At 40.9% G+C, this 19,976-nt stretch overlaps 1 protein-coding gene across 2 annotated transcripts in view; it reads left to right on the top strand.

The window, feature by feature from the left end:
- The window catches only part of LOC146174175 (receptor-type tyrosine-protein phosphatase H-like), a 35,953-nt gene extending 16,812 nt beyond the window's left edge, over positions 1-19,141 (top strand). Inside the window, exons 6-9 of one of the 2 annotated variants that reach the window (XM_084584281.1) lie at positions 3,341-3,652; positions 5,495-5,815; positions 9,299-9,604; positions 18,592-19,141. In XM_084584281.1, coding sequence (XP_084440407.1) covers positions 3,341-3,652; positions 5,495-5,815; positions 9,299-9,604; positions 18,592-18,593 — 941 coding nt within the window. In that variant the 3' untranslated portion in view covers positions 18,594-19,141. The remainder of the gene's footprint in view (positions 1-3,340; positions 3,653-5,494; positions 5,816-9,298; positions 9,605-18,591) is intronic. The other variant, XM_084584282.1, reaches the window with a different exon arrangement.
- The last annotated feature ends 835 nt before the right edge of the window (positions 19,142-19,976 follow it).

The following is a 19,976-nucleotide window of genomic DNA, read 5'->3' as shown; positions in this document are numbered from 1 at the left end:
AAGAGGCACTTGCCCAGATCTTCAATGACTAGAACTTCCTGCCCATGGAAATAAAAAAGGCACTGATCTTCTATAATAACCGGGAATTTAGGCGTTCGTTTTACCCAGAGATGGAAAGAAAGAAAGATAAGTGTAGAAACCGTTTTTGAGTGGCCATGTATTAAACGTCAAAACAAAAGATACGTTAGAATACAGAACTGAATGTAATAAGGGAGTAATTACTCATGGTCATCCATCCAAGCGCAGCCATACGGCTACAAAAGAATCCTATACAGCTTTCTCAGAAAATTCGTAGTTAAAGAAAAGCTCGACCTGATCCGGGGGTCGAACCCGGCACTACCGCCTTTCAGGTGCAGTTGCTCTAACGACTCAGCTATCCAGGACGGCTAGCAGATGAGATGGTAGGGCGAGAGCGAATTGATCTGTAACTCGAAGTGGAAACGGTGCAGGTCAAATATTTAGAAGAATGCTTCAAGGTGGAGCAGATTTATAATAAGGAAGTCCCTTATGAGAAATCTACTCCATCTTTGTAGATTTCCCTAAATACTTGACCAGTATTGAATATAAAAAGAAAGATCTAGAGATCCAAGTGGTGGAGAATTATTCTGTACGTTCTGTAAATATTATCTGGTCCGGCGATTTTACATAACGCGACGTTACTGCCCGCTAGTGGTTTTAAGTAGACGGAGATATCCCGTTCAGCTTACAGAATATTGATTGACGTATCACAACAATGCACAAGACACTAGGCTAATTGGACTTATTGTTCGAGTTGTTGCAGTTTTCGTTCTCAACCGTCAGTGTTAATTATGTAACAAGCTGAAGAAATGCTCCAGCCCCTATTTGTTACGGCGCGGATTCAGGTAGCCCTCGGCTCGGAACCAATCATGTTTCTTCATGCGAAGCGCAAATTCACATACCATAGAAGTAAAAAAAATTGTAATTTAGCATGCTAATTATGTTTTCATCGCCCGAAACTTGACAATGGGCTGCATGTAAAAACAGTGACAAAGATTTAAACTATAGCAAATAAAACTGCACAATATTGAGCTACAGTTTGTGTGCGACAAAATGATTTATGAGTACTATTTTATTTAGGTGAAGGTATCTGCGATATATTATTATTTTTCGTGTCTAGGTGAGGATGCGACTCCAAAAATAACTTTCACAGTAAAATACTGTCATCATAGCCTGACGCTCAAATCACTTCTTTCGATGAGCGCCTACCATAGCCGCCAAGGCATATTGAATCCAAAACGTGTCAGAAGACGTCTACTCTATTTTCTAACTCTCGAAAATAATGATCGAAAGTCTCTACATAAATTCTAGATTTTGAGTTTGAGGCGAAACATCCAGCCGGTGGGCAAATATTTGTATCCGAATACTCGGGAGAACTGGTCTGGCTCCTCTTTTTTCTCTGCAAGCGTTTCGTAAGCGCAGAGGATTGATTCGGTTCCTCGTTCTGTTTATACCCGTACGGAAACCCTAGGCTCTGGCCTGCCTTGAGAACGATATTTTATCCAACAATTAACTAACAATCTTCGTCCATATCGCCCTAAATTTTATGATAGACGTCAGCTCACCAGAAGGCGAATTAGATACTTGCCGCTTGCATAGTTTAATGCGGAAACTAGATAGACAGATTCATACAAAATTCCTTTCGAGATCAATACACAGCCAGTCCTATTATTTTCACTTCTCAAGAGCTTCAAGTTATTTAACAAGAAAACCCTTTATCATACATGCCCTAAGAACAACAGCTGTTTATGTGCCAGTAACATCCTGGATGGTGATTTTTTTTTGCAGCAGCAGTTCAGAGTATTTTTATGCTTAGTTGTTTAGCTCAACAGAAAGCACCTGACGTTTCAAAGAACAAACGGCTATTACCAGCCATTCTACCAGGACACAATTTCGTAAACATCGGCAAAATAGAGACGAGAAAGTTTAGGGATTTATTGTTTCCTAATCATGGTCTCAAAACTAACCTTTATTCGAATCTATCTGTGTAAAGTAGTGCAGAACAAATGTCGTACATTCATTATCTCTGAAAGCTGAAGGTGCTCCGTTCTAGGGTTCTTGACTGTTGATAGCTTGCATGTTTGCAAAGTGTTTGCTGCACGTCCTGCTTATTGCTCAAACAGTACGCACCAATACATGTGCAACGTAATATCTCACTAAAATGACAGCAAGTGAGTAGTAGTATAGGACAGCAGTAAAATGAAAACATTGAAAAGTAACCAGAAATAACATCGATAAACGAGTACCAAACGAAGCTGCCCCTCGTAAGCAAATTTTGGCGAATGAAAAATTATAATCGCAATGAACTTTATACTCAAATAGGAATTGATTATTTGTTTTCAGTATATATTGAATTTATAAAAAAAAAAAACAATTTAAATGCCATACTTTTATCACTACTGTAGACTTGTAGTAGGAAGTAATACTGCTAACTTTGGTCGCCAAGCACTTGGTTGAACACAGACTGTCAAAGTTTTTAAAGGCTAATGTCGTGTGTAGAACTAGAACTTTAAGGAATGCTTCTCGTGCACTTACTATCTTATGGAGTGGTGGTAGCTAGATGTCATTACGTGCATGTTTTGTGCATTAGGAGAGAAAGAAGCATCTTTACATAAATACGCGAGGTGAAATGTTCAGTTCCTAAGAAATCTCCTCTTTCTATTAAAATAAAAAAAAAAATAAATTGCGTCATCTGGTCTCTGTTCCCGTTGCGCAGAATGTACAGTTATTTGTTATTATGGCATTTCTCATAGACTGAGCAGCTTTTTGACGTTAAATCTCATGAAGCAAACTTGTCATTTTTTATTTTGCAGCACCTAGGCAGTCGACCTCCTTCTTTACTATTACAACACAAGTTTCAGTGTTAGCTCTATAAACGTTAGTGTGGGATGCGTGCCTCGCCGCTGCCTCAGACTGGAGACGGTTTATTCGAATAATGCACGCTATAAATCATAACGACGAGTGATTCACGTCAGTATTTTCCCATTTCACATTTATACAAAGTACCCAGGAAATTGAATTGGTGGCCTAAATATTCTGGCACACTATGGAATATTCTGTTGTAACAGAAGTCTCATCTTCAACCGATACTGCCAGGGTTACTGCCAGAGTTTGGGAAATTAAAGTGCTGGTTTGCAACACTATTTTTTGGGTAATCAATGCTCTAATTGCCAGAGTTTAGCAAATTGAAGTGCTGGTTTGGAACTATATTTTTGGGTAATCAATGCTCTAATTTTAAACCTGAGTTATCAGATGTGGAACAACAGAGAAATACCACTTTGGAAGAAGTTTATTGTTTGTTTAAGCTTTCTTTCTATTCCAGAGCCGAGTTCACCAAATGACCTCACTGTAACGTGGAAATCATCATATGTGACACGTGTCCAATGGGAACCGCCCACCGTTGTGTCCGGAACTCTTGGCGTCTACACTGTGAACGTCTGCCACACTCTAGATATTTACAATTCAACCGAGGACGACACAGGCTGTACCGATTATGAGACGCTGAACCCGTGGCTGGAATTCGAGAGCACCACGGACAGCGAGTACCGTGTTCTTGTCGAATCCAGTGCACAGTGCGGTACCAACGTCCTCAAAAGCACTCCAGCGGCTATTAAGTTCAGGACGCCCACGTTCGGTAATAATCTGCATTCTGTTCTGCATATCGATAAAATTAACTGAACTACTTAAATGAAAGCCCAATTCTCAGCCATGGAAACTATAATTTCTTTACGTGATCTCGTCAATTCTCCCCAAAGTGACAGCGCAACATATCGATGACAAACATCTAAACCAGGAATAACGCATTTATGTGGCAGTCAACTACCTTTTCTGCCTGCTTTTTGATGGCGGCCCATTGCCACATCTCGGTTTGAAGTGAAATGTATAGCCATTATCCTATCGGAGATAGTCTTTAATAATGCAAATATCGTATATTATCGCTATGGTGGTCCAGTCTGTAGGAAGGAATAAAGGAAGCTGCGCCTTACACGGATTTCCTTCGGATCATCTCCAGAAGAGCACGTTTACCACTTTGCAGCCATAGGATATGTTTACCACAAACTACGGATGTGAACGTAAATGGCGCTTAGTAGTGTTTTCAGAAACCTTTATATTCCCGTTCTTAAAACTCCAATCTAGTCGAACATAGTAACAATAAAAATACTAGCCTCCATCACGGTACCACTTTTATCCGCGGCCTTCATTCAATACAGCGACAAGGAAATGCTTCTTGAAAGTGTCAAGGCCGTATATTAAAAGACAGTCAACTATTTGCAGTATTTCATATGTTAGCTAGGCTCTATGGCTGAAACGTCTACAGAGAAGTAGGCGGCTGTAAAAGGTTATTTTGACGATCACCTTTTTTTTTACTGTAAGGTCCTTTTATCTCGCTTATTGCGTCGCGGTGCTGAACACAAAGAGTACATAGTTCTGAACTCAGCCTGCCATCACACGGCTGCGCATCTAGGGAAAGATGGGGGCGCCTGCATCACATTGCGTTATGGCAATGACGGTGAACCTTTCAAGGTAGTACTTCTTGAAGGTCCCAGATCAAGGAAAAGATTTGTCAAATATTTTTTATGATGCTGAACAGCAGGTTTTGCGCCATGCTTTGTTTTTGCTGTACCTTTTTTAAATGCCGAGAAACTCAGGTAGTTACCTACATCGTTGGAAACACCATGTAACCTGCGTTTTATTATATCTGAGGATTTAAAAATCCTGTACAGCATTGAAGCATCTAATACGCCACAGTAAGCAAGCTTCGGTTAAACGTTCCTAATCAAAGCATAGGCTCCTAGAAATGACACAGTGCATGGCTACGGAATTAAAAGATTTGGCCTTGGAAAGATGAGCTGACATCTCCGACCACAAGGCCATGTTTCATTTACGGCTCCATATTTCTTACGCAGCACCCTCGTAGAACCGGTGACTATGTGTTAGCACATAAAGGCATAAATCAGGGATCCACAATCTGGATGAAAAAAAATGGCACAATGTGGTTCCCATCACCACTAAAAATATACTGGATGGAGTTGGAAGGTAGGAGTACAGCAAAAGTTCGTGACTACATCGTACCACCGCTAACTGCCAATGTTTAAGAAGCGACTGTCCTAAAGTTATACACAGGGTGTCCAAACCAAACGTCACGTAACTTTGATTACACATATTTTTTAATTATTCACTATGGATATCAAACTCACGCGCGTCGTGTAAACCATGCGTAAGGGTATCAGATTAGTTGAACTTCATTTGCATGCAACCTTTGTCATTTTTCGCGCATTCATTTAGCGTGAAGGAAGAGCTAAGCTGTTGACGACTCCCCCTTTCGACATAGCCAAAGTCGATGTATAAATTTGTTGCGAGCAGTGCAGGCAAAATATTTAAATTATTGACACGGTATCAAAATTGGAAATGAACAGCGAAGCACGTTTTTCTCTCCAGTGTACAAAAGTCATTGCGACACTTCATTTTCCCGCAGTTCCACCTGGCCTAACAAACATCACACTAGAAGATATTGGAGTCGACTCTTTCACGGTTCATTGGGAGCGGCCGGAAGGCCACTTCGACTACTACTGGGTGGAGGTCACGGACGATGTTGGTGGTAACGGCGCAATCCATCGCTACCGCGTCGACTCATGCCGCAACGGCACAATTCTTCACCCGGACCAGACACGACTAACCTGTGGTAACCTAGAAGCATGTTCGACAGCAAGCATCACTATGCGCACGCACAGCATCGGGTCGCCCGCACGCACTTCGTCAGCCGTCACTCTGGGAGACATATTTATACCCGGAAAAAGTATTGTCCTTCAAATCAAATATCTCACTTCATGATATGATTGGCTTGACATGGTGCTGCAATTTATCTTCAATGTGCTTTCGTTTTTGAACAGACCAGTGAACAGACCAATTTTGAACAGACCAATGTGTGAACCAAGGTTTTAATGTTTTAGTAACAGCGATTTCCGAGAAAGCAGAGTAGATTTGTAGCGTGGAAGCATGGAACTGGTGAGCTATTAAGGCAAGCTGATCATGATTGCTGATGGATAATCTAGGAATGATCATTCTGCAGGAAAAAGTAATACTGCGCAAGAACATCTCATTTTTACTGAGGAATGTTTATAACACGAAGATCCAACCAAAACGGGAAAATAAATTGGTGCACCAAAGAGACAGGTATTAGTAAGCTAATTTAAAAAAAAGACAAGCAAGGCGAAGTTTTCCTAAGTTAAATTTTCCCAACATTTCGCATTCGTATTTCATTTGCCCAATGAAGCAACGCGACGAGACTAGTCGAAACAGCCTACATGAGCACGTCATTATAACGTCTTGATTTCCTGTTCGCTGTAACCCGTTTTTTCCCTCAAGTTGATGACATCTCCTATATTGCTAAGACCGCGTCGGTGCCTTGCAGAACTATACTGAGGAACAGAAACCAAGAGACAGAACAGGAAGGAGGTACTCTTTTGTCACTAGTCACCCCCAATTATTGTGGTTTTCTCGTGAGCCTGCTATTTGACCGCCCCTTTGTATCCACCATCAGGCATCCTATAACGGCGGGGAGCGACTGGCGAGCTCGTTGCATTCTCTGCTGAATGCCACTTTTTTTGTGGCTAGAGGTAGCATTATACAAGTATAGTTCGTGGAAGCCTGTCTTCTAAAGAATTGTCCAATGCCTTTGTTAATGTTTTTTGTGTCGCTTCCTTTGCAGTGCTTTATCTAAAGCAAACATGTTTTAAATATTAAGGTAATATAAAATACAATAATGTGATATTAAATATTGTTCACAGTGGACACAATTCGCAATACCTCTGCTACTTACCCAATCGTCAACATCTCCAGTTAAAGTCATATTCATTATAAAGAGCAGCCACTGTGTGCCGCTCCATCAGTACCATGAATTTGGTTCTAGAGCAAATTAAAATATTAGATACAAAATGTATGTGTTAAGGCCGGTTAATAGACACGCCATAACTCAACAATTGCAAAAAATAAGCAACACAATGCACTCAAATTATGTTGCAACACCTCGTTGTGTTTTGGTTTTGGTTTTTGGTTTATAACATCCATATTTAGGAAGGTTAAAGAAATGAATTTTAGCAAAACCAGGCAGGTCAATTTCTCTCTTTATTGGTCATATTTGTTATTGAACAGAACTGTAAAAATATAAAAACTCACACACCGACCTAGAATAAATAGCTTGAAAGAAGCTTCAGATAGCCTTTTACGCAAAACCAGAGGCAGCTGGCTAATCATGGAAACCTAATATGAAAGCAGCATTGTAGCGTTTTTTTTTTCAATACCTGTTTCTAAATTAAGAAAGTGTAGAAAGGCAGAATAAAGCTGCAGTTGAAGACAACGCATTTTCGCTAAAATCTCCAGAAATGCTCCCTCATGAAAGGCTAAGAAGCTGCAGTCAATAGCATCATAGAAACTGTGGCATTGAGGCTGTGCGGGAGGGTACGTTCGCAGAATTTATAAACATCGCGATTTTTAAAGAGCTTTTTCTTAACCATAACACAACCTTTTTGCGTTTATGTTTATAAACAGCAAGCATATAGCAAAAGCATAACAAATTTGAACGGTAATCCGCGCCACACCTATAGTATTTCACCACAGGAATGCATGCGTAGTGGCCCATGTAAAGGTTGTGAGGAAAGGTAGTTTTAATCACGTCTTTGCGTGCTGTTGCACACGGCCCGTGTAACGGCATGTGGAATATGAAGACATATAGAATATCTTGAATACACCCACGTGTCTTGCAAAAATGTAAATACTAAATGCAGTTCTGGTAGTGCATTTAAATGGGTCGGTAAACACTTACTCGTAATAGTTTGCGCTTGAACGCTAACTACTATTAAAATCGGAAATCATTCTTTGAAAAGAAATTGTCTCGGCCCGTTTAAACGCTCCCACACGCATGGCTACGAATCCTGTCCGCGCATCCTCGCATTGAGGTGCGAATAAATGACAAATGAAGAGGTCCTTTTAGATCGCTTTTTTATTGTTTTGAAGACCCTTTTTAAATTTCGAAGGAGCGGGCGAGTCAAATGCAGCAACCTTTAATTGTATAGTGCTATTCATGAGCCGGCACCTCGCCTTTCCATCGGAACAATACTCGAAATTGAGGTACAAGTATCTTGATCCAAACCTGTCAATCGCGAAGAAAGTGCCGAGTCTGCACCGCAACACCGCTTTCACGCAACTCTGCAATTTCTGTTTTCGCCCCGACAAGGCAGATGTTGATGAATTATACACAATCAGAAAAGGTCATATAAAGTGAAAGTGTAAAACGGCGCGAAAGACGGGACTGAAGGACAACAGAGGCACAAACGAGGCACAGCATGCCTGTGTGTTCCTTCAGTCTCCTCTTTCGCGCTGTTTTAGTCATGCGCTTCAACAGAACAAAACAGCCGATCAGAGCGTCTTAGTTCAGGTCCTAGTGTGTCCAACAGAGAATGCAATCTGTGTTACAGTACTTGTATAAATCAGCTTGCCTCGTTTAGTCACATTTCAGTGAAAAACGTAGCAACTGTTAACATAAGATCGCCGGCACTTAAGCTGCCTTCTAACCCGACAATTTTAAAACAGTTTATCTCCATTGGTTAAACAACTGCGCCAGTTTTACCAGTTTTGCTGGTGCAACTAGCTTTGAAGGCTTTACTTCTCCTCACCATGTTAAAATGCAGCATGACTCGCAGATTATGTGTACCATAGTTTGCTTGCATCAAATATTGGGTAGTTGACAGTAGAATTTAGAAGAGCTACCATTCATAAGGAGTACATTCAAAACAACGCGGTTCTTTAAAACGCACAATCTTTCGTTGGTGCAGCGAATACGTGCTAGATATTTTTGTGATAGGCGCATTTTACTCCTTACCCTCGGAATTTTCTCATAATATTTTAGGTCACACACACACACACACACACACACACACACACACACACACACACACACACACACACACACACACACACACACACACACACACACACACACACACACACACACACACGCACACGCACACGCACACGCACACGCACACGCGCACACACACACACACACACACACACACACACACAGTTTTAGATATTCCATGCCATTAAGTCGCCTTGATATCTACTCTCCTACAAGTGTAAATACGCATGCGAAAATTCGTGTTCTCAAACAAGAAATATTGAAAATTCTATACTTTGAAACAATTTACGCCCATTGCAACCCGTGTGATTAAAGAAAGTGCTATTAGTAACACATATTTTTCTTTGTTTCCTTTACGTGAAGAACCAAGTGATTTCAAGGTGCACGTACAAGCAACAAGCAATACTTCAGCTGAAATCGTGGTGCATGTGCCTCCGACCAAGACCTGTCTCGTGGACAAGTGCGATGGGGACTGCCGAGGTAACACGGGAGAGGCTGATGAAAAGATGTATTGGTTCACTTGCACCAATAACGGCACAGAAAAATGGACTGCGCTGCTCACTGACATCGAACCAAGCTCAGGATACAGCTGCTTTGTGTGGCTATACAACATCCACAAAGGAGAGACCATGTCAAGTCTTCAAATTATACATTTCAATACGCCACAGTGTGAGTAAAAATTCAATTGACTGCCCCATAGAAATATGCAATTAGCGTCAACTATTCGGTCCGCAACTATCCTCATCACGTTCCTTTTTCAGTAAAATGGTCAAGTTGGTATGCACCGATATGGTGCATGAATTTGTTGCGCAAAGCCTTTATGCGGGTTTACGATATAATTAACAATGAGACCATGCCGCACTTTTCTTTGGATATTTAAGCAAAGCCGAAGGGAAAGAGTTCTGAGCCACTGTTACAAAACCGCTCCCTATGTATTATGCTAAATATGAAAAGCGAGTGGGGTGCGCTCTTGTTACACATGGCATGCTGAGATTTTGACTGATATCTCCTCCAAGGGAATAGCCTAGAATTCTTTACGTGTTAATTATTTCGAAACAAATTTCTAAATACTTCAATGCCATTGAAATAAAAAACACGATTATTATAAAGCGACAAAAGCCCACTTCAGGACCTTCACTGAATGAATGGTAGATCGATCGTTAGTGTTGTTTCCGCGGTAGATGCGACAATAGATGCGCATCATTTATAAGTTCATTTTTATTTTTACTGGTTTATTTCTCCAAACACCCTGCACCGTCCTTACACTAGAGTAAGGAGAATTATGGGAGTGCTTCAGGAAGCGGCGTAGAGAAGGTGTTAGCGCACTAGGCCTGGATACCGAAGGATAATGGTTCCATACCTGGCGTGAACAAGATATTTTTTTAAGTGCCAGTTCATGAAGACTCGCTTTCATGGCACGAACTAAAATGGTACTCAGGAGGCAAGAAATGTTTAGCATTAAATTATGCATGGCTTCACGTTGCTGATACAGAAGCAGGGTTTCAGCGATGCGGAAAAACGTCCTGTAAAGTGGCACATACAACACTAACTTCAAAGTATGGTTCGTTATAATAGGCGAGTTCAACACTTCAGCATGGACGGTGGTGGTGGAAGGAATGGGGTGAAAACTTCCGCGCTACTAAGTAAACCATGGCAGACTAACTGAAAGGCTTCAAGTATAACGGATTAAGGGGAACCGATTTTCATTGTGGAGAACCTAGGACACAATTATTAAGATGGAAGTGAGAAATGCGATAAAGGAAAAAAAACACTGCAGGCGCAAGTATAGCAAACAGAAGTTAATGACACAAGCATCTGCCTTGAACCACTTACGTTGAATTACAAAAACAGATTTATCTTTCAGTGCTTTTAGAAGTAAACTAGCCCTGACGAAATCAAAGTTTTGAAGTTGTAGCAGGCGAATCTGAAGCCTAAACTTTATTTTTAAAACGATGAGAGCATCCGAGCTAATGTCATCAAAATCGCCTTAATAGTAGAATCTAGCCTCGAGTGGAGAGATGTATTTTTTACATATTGGGGGGGCCATCTGCGGTGTTTACAATGTCGCTACTAATGTTGCTGACGATAACGAAGGCTTGAAGAAGAAATAGAAGAAAAAAAAAACACAACTTGCACGCTGCTTTTGTCTATGACGCCTAGGATGCTGTAACAGCTTCATTTTGGACGCAGCGTTTTGGATTTAATTGCCGCGGCCTCAGTTGAACTAACCATATGGTTATTTTACTAGCAGACTTTGGCCTCAGAAAGACCAAATATCTCTTACGTCTTACAAGATTCGCTTCTGTGAAGTTATTCGAACGAGCAAACGTGTCTTCCTGCTCCCACAGCAGTCAAGACGTTGAAGGTGATGGACGCATTTCAGATAAACCTTTGGGATTGGAGCCAAATTCATTGGAATGTTCATAGTATGACATGGCTGGGGTAAAAAACAGTATATATTAGAAATTCTACTCCTTCAGTTTGATTTGAAGCGAATAAAGGGTAATGTGGTAATAACCAAAGTTTACATTTGTCTCATCACCAGAGAAAGAAAGAAAGTTCAAAACTTTTTTTCGAAAACAAATTATTGCTCTTTCAGGCCAAAACATATCACTGGTTGAGTAGGAAAGCAGTCCTTAATTTGCACAAACAGAATCTGGAGTTTCCTATCACAATTTCATGGCTAACTCAACGTTGCTATATATTTAAATTAAAGTCAAAAGCATGTCACCTATATGGAAACGTTTTGCGCCAGGAGTCAGGTAAATTAAGCAAATATTTTTTGCATCAAGAACTCTTTTGTAGAAAAATAATATACTTGTGTGTCAAGTACTGATGGATAACATTACACACTTATTCCAACTGCACGTCTCTGGAAAATATTGTAGGAAACCTGACTGAAACTAGATGCATCATAGACATCCTTTGCACTAAAAAATACGTTTATAAAGATTAGCAAGCAAATGCATATTAGTTATATCTTGGCTTGAAAATGTACTGAAGAAATGATGTCATTAGGGACGCAAACCGCGCACTATAGGTATGAAATCTGGGAAACGATTCCAGTCGCCTATATTGAAGGAAAAACTAAAATTTTAGAACTTTTCTCTCCAGCGTTTCTACCTTATTTCCATATATTTGTTACAAATGGGAGGGCTCATAAGCCAAATACGGAAATACTTTTTGTTGTATTTTAATGCGTTTTTTAATCCAAATGCTGGTCATAACTACTTATGCATATTGGAGGGCAAGAGCAGATTTTAAAGTTATGTTTTGAGATATCCTTGAATCCGGGCGTAAATCTAAGTGTAAGGTTGTGTAGAGCTCGATTGTTGAAATGTGTTAGTTTTTAATAGCAAGACATTTTGCAGGATGAAACTCTTAGGCGGAGGGCACATATTTTGCAACAAAATGCTTCTAATTGTAATAAGTGAAAAGAGAACGTAATGAGTTGGTCTGACGGCTAACACTGCCGATACTTCGGATACAACAGGGTAGAAATACTGGCCGCGGGGCACAGCTTCAGCGCGAGAGATGGACTCCAGAGACCAGCAAATGTGATAGCGTTGCCGCGATGCTGTCTCTTTTTAGTCTTCCTTACAATGCCCCCGCTTGAAGAAGTCGCGGCACGAAGGATGCGGTACGAAGCGACAGTTCCGTGAGAGGCGTAGTCACCTTTCGGTGGATGCGGCAGAGTTTTGAACTGATGATAGATACAGCGGCACCGGTGTCGACGAGCGCAAGAGCTGCAATAGCATTGGCGTAAGGAAGAAGAGGACTTTGAAGTTCTGTCGAATATGCAGTTCGCGCCTCGCGAAAGGCGGCGGGTATTTTTCCGGCTCCGTAGCAGATCGTCGGCGCATTAGCGAAATAGAGCGGCGAAGTGGTGAAGGCGAACTGCTAGGGAGGAAGTCTGTATGATCAGAGGGTCCTGTTGGCGTACCATGTGGCCCTGGGAACTGGGAGGCCAAAATAAGGTTGCGCAGGGTGGGCAGCAAAGGCCATAGATAGGCGGCGCCGGCAGTAGCGTGTAGTGAGCCCAGTGATGCGACAGTGATAACAAATAGGCACGTTGTCTGAAGTGCGCCATGCAAACGAGGTCTGAGGCAAAGGAGAAGCAAAAACTGATGGTGCTGAGCTCACAGGGGGTGAAGCACAGGCATATGACGGCGTAGAAAGTTGTCTTGAATCAACTTCTGCTTATGTGCGACCTAGTACCTAAATAGCAGGCGGCACGAATGCTGGAGCATAACTCAGCGGCGTAACGCCACAGGATGGAATTGTAGGTGCCGTGAGCGGGCAGCGAGGGTGCGACCAGACCTGTTTGAAGGCAGAAATTATGAACGGCTAGTGAGCATTGTCCGCGCATTGCACGGCGAAGTTGCGGAGCAAGGCTAGTTGTTGACTCCGTCCCCAACTTACACGCATGGCTGACAGACACGCATGACACGAAGAGACACATGAAGAGACACGCATGACTGAACAACGTTAATTCAGTTGTTTGTAAACATTTATCAAAGATGCACCTAGTGTTTGGCGTTATTCTTAAGCGAGAAGTAAAATATGTTGACTACATTTACACCTGAACAACTTCAATGATATGTTTTAGAGGAACTGCGATCGTGTTGAGTTCTCGCAAGGTTATGAATTTTGTTGCCATATATGGGCTCTAAGCAGTCAGCTTGCTTTTGGAGTGCTTCTAACAAATACTAACTGCCTGTAACAGAAAATATGTGCAAGCCTTGTTTGCGCGATCGTAGTGAAATGCTATGAGTCGCCTTTTCTAGAGCTTTATCAATGTTCCAGCTTCAGCGATTTGCGGAATTTGCTTTCCGCACTCAAGCAGCGTTCGGTGTACGACCGTGTGCTTCCGCAATATCTACACCACACTAACTGAGTATTAGTAACAACAACTACTGCGGCTGCACCTCGAGAGTGAAGTATTCTCAGTCATTTCATGATGTCACAAGGAATGGTAGACGCGCCGTCGGCCAGTTCATGTGACTGGGGTTACGTGTGTGCAGGCAGTGTGTTGTGACCATATAAACACTATTGTTCACTTCCACACTGATTGTGGTTGCATCATTAAAGCAGTACTTACCCACAAGGTTTTAATCGCAGCAGAGTGCGGAGCGTCAGAGTGGCGCTCAAAAGTTACCTGACATGCTGCAATAATACTTACGAGGGTGCTCGCGTAACTCGCTAATGTAAATCAATGTGTTTTCCGGAAAGAGTTTTAAATACCGGCGATACGCTTCGCACCTTCTACTTTATCCTGAACCAGCAACAAGTTTCTAATGCAAATAACACGCCGTAAATTTTGCAGGTAGTGACCATCTTTTCAGGAACGTTTTTGTATATTAACCATTTTTACAATCACTATCGTCTAATTGAAGATAAAAATGCTCGTAGAAGAATCGAAGTTTTATGCAGTGCTTTCATTCCAGCCGCTGTGCGTGTCCTACTATAGAGAACGGAGTATTTACGAGAAATAGGGCACGCTATTCATTCTAGACGTGTACGCGCAACACATAACAAAGCGGTGCTTTTACATTTTTTCCGGATTTGGTTATATCTCCCACATGGCAGTCACTCAAGCGGCCTCTTGCGCTCCATAAGAGCATCATGACAGCTCGTCTTCCGCATGACACAGGCATCGAAAACCGGTCTGAAAATTCAAACTGAAGCCCTGAGAAACGAACGCCGCTCAAACACCTTGTATCTCTCTTTTCTTTTTGTCCACTGTGCAGCGCAAGGAAGCAAAAAATAGCGTGCAGAATATGCAAGAAAAAAAAAAGAAAATAACGTCCTACGCCACTACAATTAATTCAGCACGTGGGACTGAAGTAAAACTACATAGCTAGGTGCTGATGGTGAGGATAATGAAACCCAAACAAGGAGGGGGTTTGTCCTCGATAATGCGAGATTTTCCCTTTCACCGACAAAGAAGTAACTGAGGGGGCTGCTCACGAAACGAGAAGCATAACCTGGATTTAAAATAGTTTCAGATAAACAAAGCGATATAACAGCATTTTTTGACGCCTATAGATATAACAGGCAGACTAATGGGATGTCAAAACTAAGGCCGCCTATCAATAAGGTAGTATTTGAATTCTCATATTTCTACTACTGCTCATAAAACAGTTCTTGCTTCACAAAGGGGCACTGAACAGAAAATAAAGAAGTTTTGCATCGATAGAACAGCAGTTCCTGGTTACAAAAACACCACTCCTACTCAAAATAAAGTTCTAGTAAGGTAGAAAAGGGCAAGAATAGAGATAAAGGTATCGCCGCCACAACTGAAACGACCGAAGCTCGCAACTGCGAGTCACGTGCCGCGCAATAGATCTTGGAGGCTGACAAATTTTAATTACGCTGCATGTTTGAATCGAGTAGCAGGTTTATGCTTTTATACGCTTTTATGACGCGGAGAGGACAGCAAAAAGGCAACCTGTATGGGACAAGGCAATGAGAAACATAATTGCTGCTTCAACAGGTGGCCTTGTTTTTAGTTTCGGTGATGTTCCGGCGCAGGCGTGCTCGCCTAGGTTTTGTTTTCATCGTGCAGCTGAAAGGACTAAGTGCTCTTCGAAAAAAAAAAAAAAAAAACAAGTTTCTCCGCGCACCTGCTACGTATTTTCGTTGACATTACCGTAGTTTACCGTACGAAAGACCACTACGCGCTGCTTTGTGCCTCCGTGCGCGCCGCTCACGGCGTTGACGACGGCATGACGCAAAGGCCGGCGGTAGCTTTCATACTTTCATTTCGGCTACTGCTAGACTGCACTGCTCGCCGCAGGCCAGCATTCGCGGAGTCTGTATTATGTCTTGGACGCCGTCATTTTGTCTATGTAGTTGTTATGAAATGTTTAAATTCAACCGGCGGAAGAAAAAAAAAACCGCTCAACTTTATATCGCAATATCTCATCAATAAATGCACGTTTTGCTGCCGGAAAAGTGCAGATGTCACGAAATATCGCAATATCGGGTTCTGCTAGCATAACAATTGTCGTCAGTGTCCCTACATTGTACCTAAGTCCTTATGATGTAAACACTTCGTTTCTGGAAATAGTTTTAGGATTATTAGAAATATTGAAGCCAATAATTAAGTGCAGTTAACCGATCCCTGTTGGAAATGTCAAATAATGTTAATGAAAGGATTAAAGGAGAGCCTATGCTACCATTAGAAAATTATTTCACTTGGTAAACAGAAAGATCCTTCGGTAGTCCAAGAAGCTGCTTAAAAAGGCTTAGCATAAATGATATACGAACTATCTGTATACACTGCTTCAGTCAGTCAATACTCTTCCCGGGTCAAATATTTAGTATTGACAACATTTTATAACATAACATGAAATACAAACATTAATCATCGTTGCACACAGCTAGCAAAGTAAGTGCCTCTTAAAGGAAAAATGAAAATTCATCAAAATATGATAAACTATAAGCTTGGGTAAACATCGGAGAGACGTAAGCGAATGCTATTGTCTTTTGGGACGCCTTCAAAAATGAAGCATCGCAGAGTTGAGCTAGTGCTGCACCTCATGCACTTGGTTGTATGCTAAAATATAGACAGTTAGCGATTTTAATACATTGCCTAAAGAAATGCATGCCTAAATGTATGTCATCATTCAGGTATTTCCCGTGTAATAGCACAACAGAGCTCTGAGCGTTTCGTTTTAGGCATCAAAATATTGACGCACTATTGCTTTAAAATACTCATTTTCTCCTAGTACTGGGGTACCATGGAAAGCTCTACGATCTGCTGATTCCGGGTCAGACACGTTATTTTTAAAAATATATAATCGAGATCGTCACACATGCAATTTATAACCATTTTAACTTTGGGCTTAAAATAGTAGCGCAGATTTTATGTCATGCGCAGTGTGTTCATCATTGACCTCCTCTTGATGTATTAAGGAGTTCTGGAATGCTCTTTGCTCTCCACCCTATAATGATATTAACCGGTGGAGAGTATTGGAACTGTTACTAACATTACTCTGCAACTTCATGATTATATATATTTGGGATAGGTTCCAAGGTTCGAGCATATATGCTCCAAAATATTTATTGTTTTCTTGTACTTCATTGCGGAGCAATGTTAACGCTAGGCGCTAATGGGTATTCTGAGAGATTTATATGTGGTTGAATAAATATAAAAGAATCATCGTAGTCATATTCGTTACTGTAATCATGGAGCAGCATATAAGCATTATATATTGGTTTGAAACTCAAGCTTCTAATGAATCCATTCCAAAATACCAACAACAGCAGTCGAGAGAAGCGCCGCGATTTAGGCTCAAACACAAGTATAGCTAATCTAAGGTTAAGATTAAGAAGAAGGTGAAATTAAGAAGAAGAAATGAACATGGGCAGGACATGTAGTGCGAAGAGAGGATAACCGATGGTCGCTTAGGGTAACAAACTGCATTCCAAGGGAAGGAAAACGTAGCAGGGGGCGGCAGAAAGTTAGGTGGGCGGATGAGGTTAAGAAGTTCGCAGGAGTAAAGTGGATGCAGCTAGCACAGAACCGGGTTAAGTGGAGAAATATTGGAGAGGCTTTCGCCCTGCAGGGGGTATAATCAGGCTGATGATGATGATGATGAAGGTTAAGAAACTTCAGAGGTTCAAAATGGCTTAACCTGGTCTAAAGAGTGGAAGTTCGATTAAGCATTGTGAGACTCAGTTTACATGGGTTTAACTACTCAATGGCTACCTACGGACGTCAAGTGCACCATACCTCGGTTTAGGCGACAATAATGTTTCGAAAGCATTTTAAAAGGGGAACTCACGGTAGGAGGGCCTGTTTGGCAACGGTGCCAATGGAGGAAAACAGTAGGCAGGGCAGTAGAATTTCTCTGTGGCAATCTGTCAGGCAATTCAATATATTTGGGGAGATACGTGCCAGTGCGAATATATTTTGGGAAGGTAAGCGAATAAGAAGTAGCAGAAATGCTGAGAATTAAATTACGCGAGTGCCCTGGCTCTTTGCATACCACGCGCAAAGAAGCGACTGGCATTAACTTCCCGTGCTGTACCTGAAGTGAAATCCCAGCTCTATATGAGATTCATAAGAAGAAGCAACGGATTTTACGGTCTAAAAAAGGAGCAATCCTCTCCGTGATCTGAGCTTGGCTCTAAAAAAGGTGGCAGCAATGATTCAAAATAAAATTATTTTTTACCGAAGGTTCGGGGTAGATAGAGGACAAAATTAGCTATTGCGTTTCATAGTGTGTTGTCATTCTCAAGATTGGACATAGCGTGACTCCTGGTAGTGATTTATTTCAAAGGTCTCATATTGTCGAAATATACTTTTGATCAAATTAGCCGTCTATTATCAGTCTGATGGTCCAAAAAGCATGCTGTAAAAAGCCAGAAGACTAACGATGAGCACATTGTGGTATGTGCTTAGTCCTAACATTCTATCTTGCCCTTTGTTTTTGTATAACGTTATAAATGTTTTGAGAACTGATGTTCCTCATTATTACCTAGCGTGTTGTCAGCTACTATTTTTGAATGGTTTAAATGTTAATGTGCGAATTTTATTTATTAGCACGTGACCGTAAACAATACACCATTTCACTGGGAGCATCACATCGCAGTGTGTTTTTGTTTAATGTAGAGTTCTCACGCATGAATTTTTTCTACATTTGCAGAGCCTCTTGAACAAGTGCAAAACCTTGACTCTGACAGGCACGTGGATACCTGCAAAGCACAAGAACTAAATATATTTCAAGGGCATCGGCCATTTTGTCAAAATATGAATTCTTTGAAGAAAATGGATTCTTGTATTCTTCCAGGGTTGCTTGAAATAAAATGCACCTAATATTTCTTGAAATAATTTTTAAGAAAAGAGGTTAAATGCTTTTCAAAACTACAATAAAAACTAAGAACAGGGGATTGAATTGCACCCGAGAATAGATAAATAAACATGTCGATATCAGTCTAGGCTCAAGCCGGGGGAATTAACAGATATCACTGTGATTAGTACATCTATGCGGAAGAAAGAGAAAATAAATCACACGCAACGCCAATGAGCTTAATTTTCAGACTAAGGAGGAATATTACATCTCTCAGGTGCCGCTTCTTACGAACTGTATTCATCCGTTTATCATAGCGCGTTACGATATATATCTTAGCAGGATTTCCTGTAAAGAAGTTTGGACGTCATGGCATGGCAGAATAAACATGTTGATAATTTATAAAGTTGATGAAGTTTCGATGCTTTCGGAGCAAATCTAGTAAATAAATACGACTAAATAAATTAACTGATAGAAGAAAAACGATGCCGCCTATTTGTGTGAACGAATGTCTTTTCTTTCCCCAGATTGCAATTTTCGCCTAAAACAATTACCTAAAACTTGCACTGCACATTTTTTGCTCGCCCACAACATAATATTCTCATGTCTGCAAACCGCTTTTACCATAGTTCGTATTTGTTAATTAAAAACGAAAATCAAGCAAGAATCGCTCTATATTCAACCCTTAAAACAAATTCCATAGGTCACATGGGCATATTTAGAATAAAACGCGCTTTCTTATGATCATTTTTTATTCCTTTAACACTGCTTTTATTTGCAGCTGTGTGGAATTTGGCAGTTTTATGACGAAACTTTAGAGCAATCTGTGCCGCATATTGTAAGAACATATGAGAGCAAATAATGCTTTTGGGATACAGGTGCATCGACATTTGCCTAACTTCAAGTCAGAGCGTTATCAATCCTACATTCTGTATACTGAGTATAAGGAAGATAAAACCTCCAATATTTATCAGTAGAAAAAAACTGTACAAACATTAGGCGCGAGAGAATAAAGTAAGCTTTTAAAACTAATGCCATTCCTAGATAACATCTCCGCGTTATCTTCTAATAAAATGTAAATGGAAGTGTTTTATTTACTCCGCCTTTCCTTGGGTAATATTAAAAAATCCAAGATATTTTTGATTTCAAATTGCACAGATATAAGTATTAGTGTTCATTCCAGCAAAAACACTTTTCACGGGATAGTACCTTAAATTTGTTCTTAAGTATATTACACTTTA

The sequence above is a fragment of the Amblyomma maculatum genome, chromosome 11 (assembly GCF_055883805.1).
Source record: "Amblyomma maculatum isolate TAMU_Amacu chromosome 11, ASM5588380v1, whole genome shotgun sequence".
Classification (NCBI taxonomy): domain Eukaryota; kingdom Metazoa; phylum Arthropoda; class Arachnida; order Ixodida; family Ixodidae; genus Amblyomma; species Amblyomma maculatum.
This window is presented reverse-complemented; position numbering and strand designations above follow the sequence as displayed.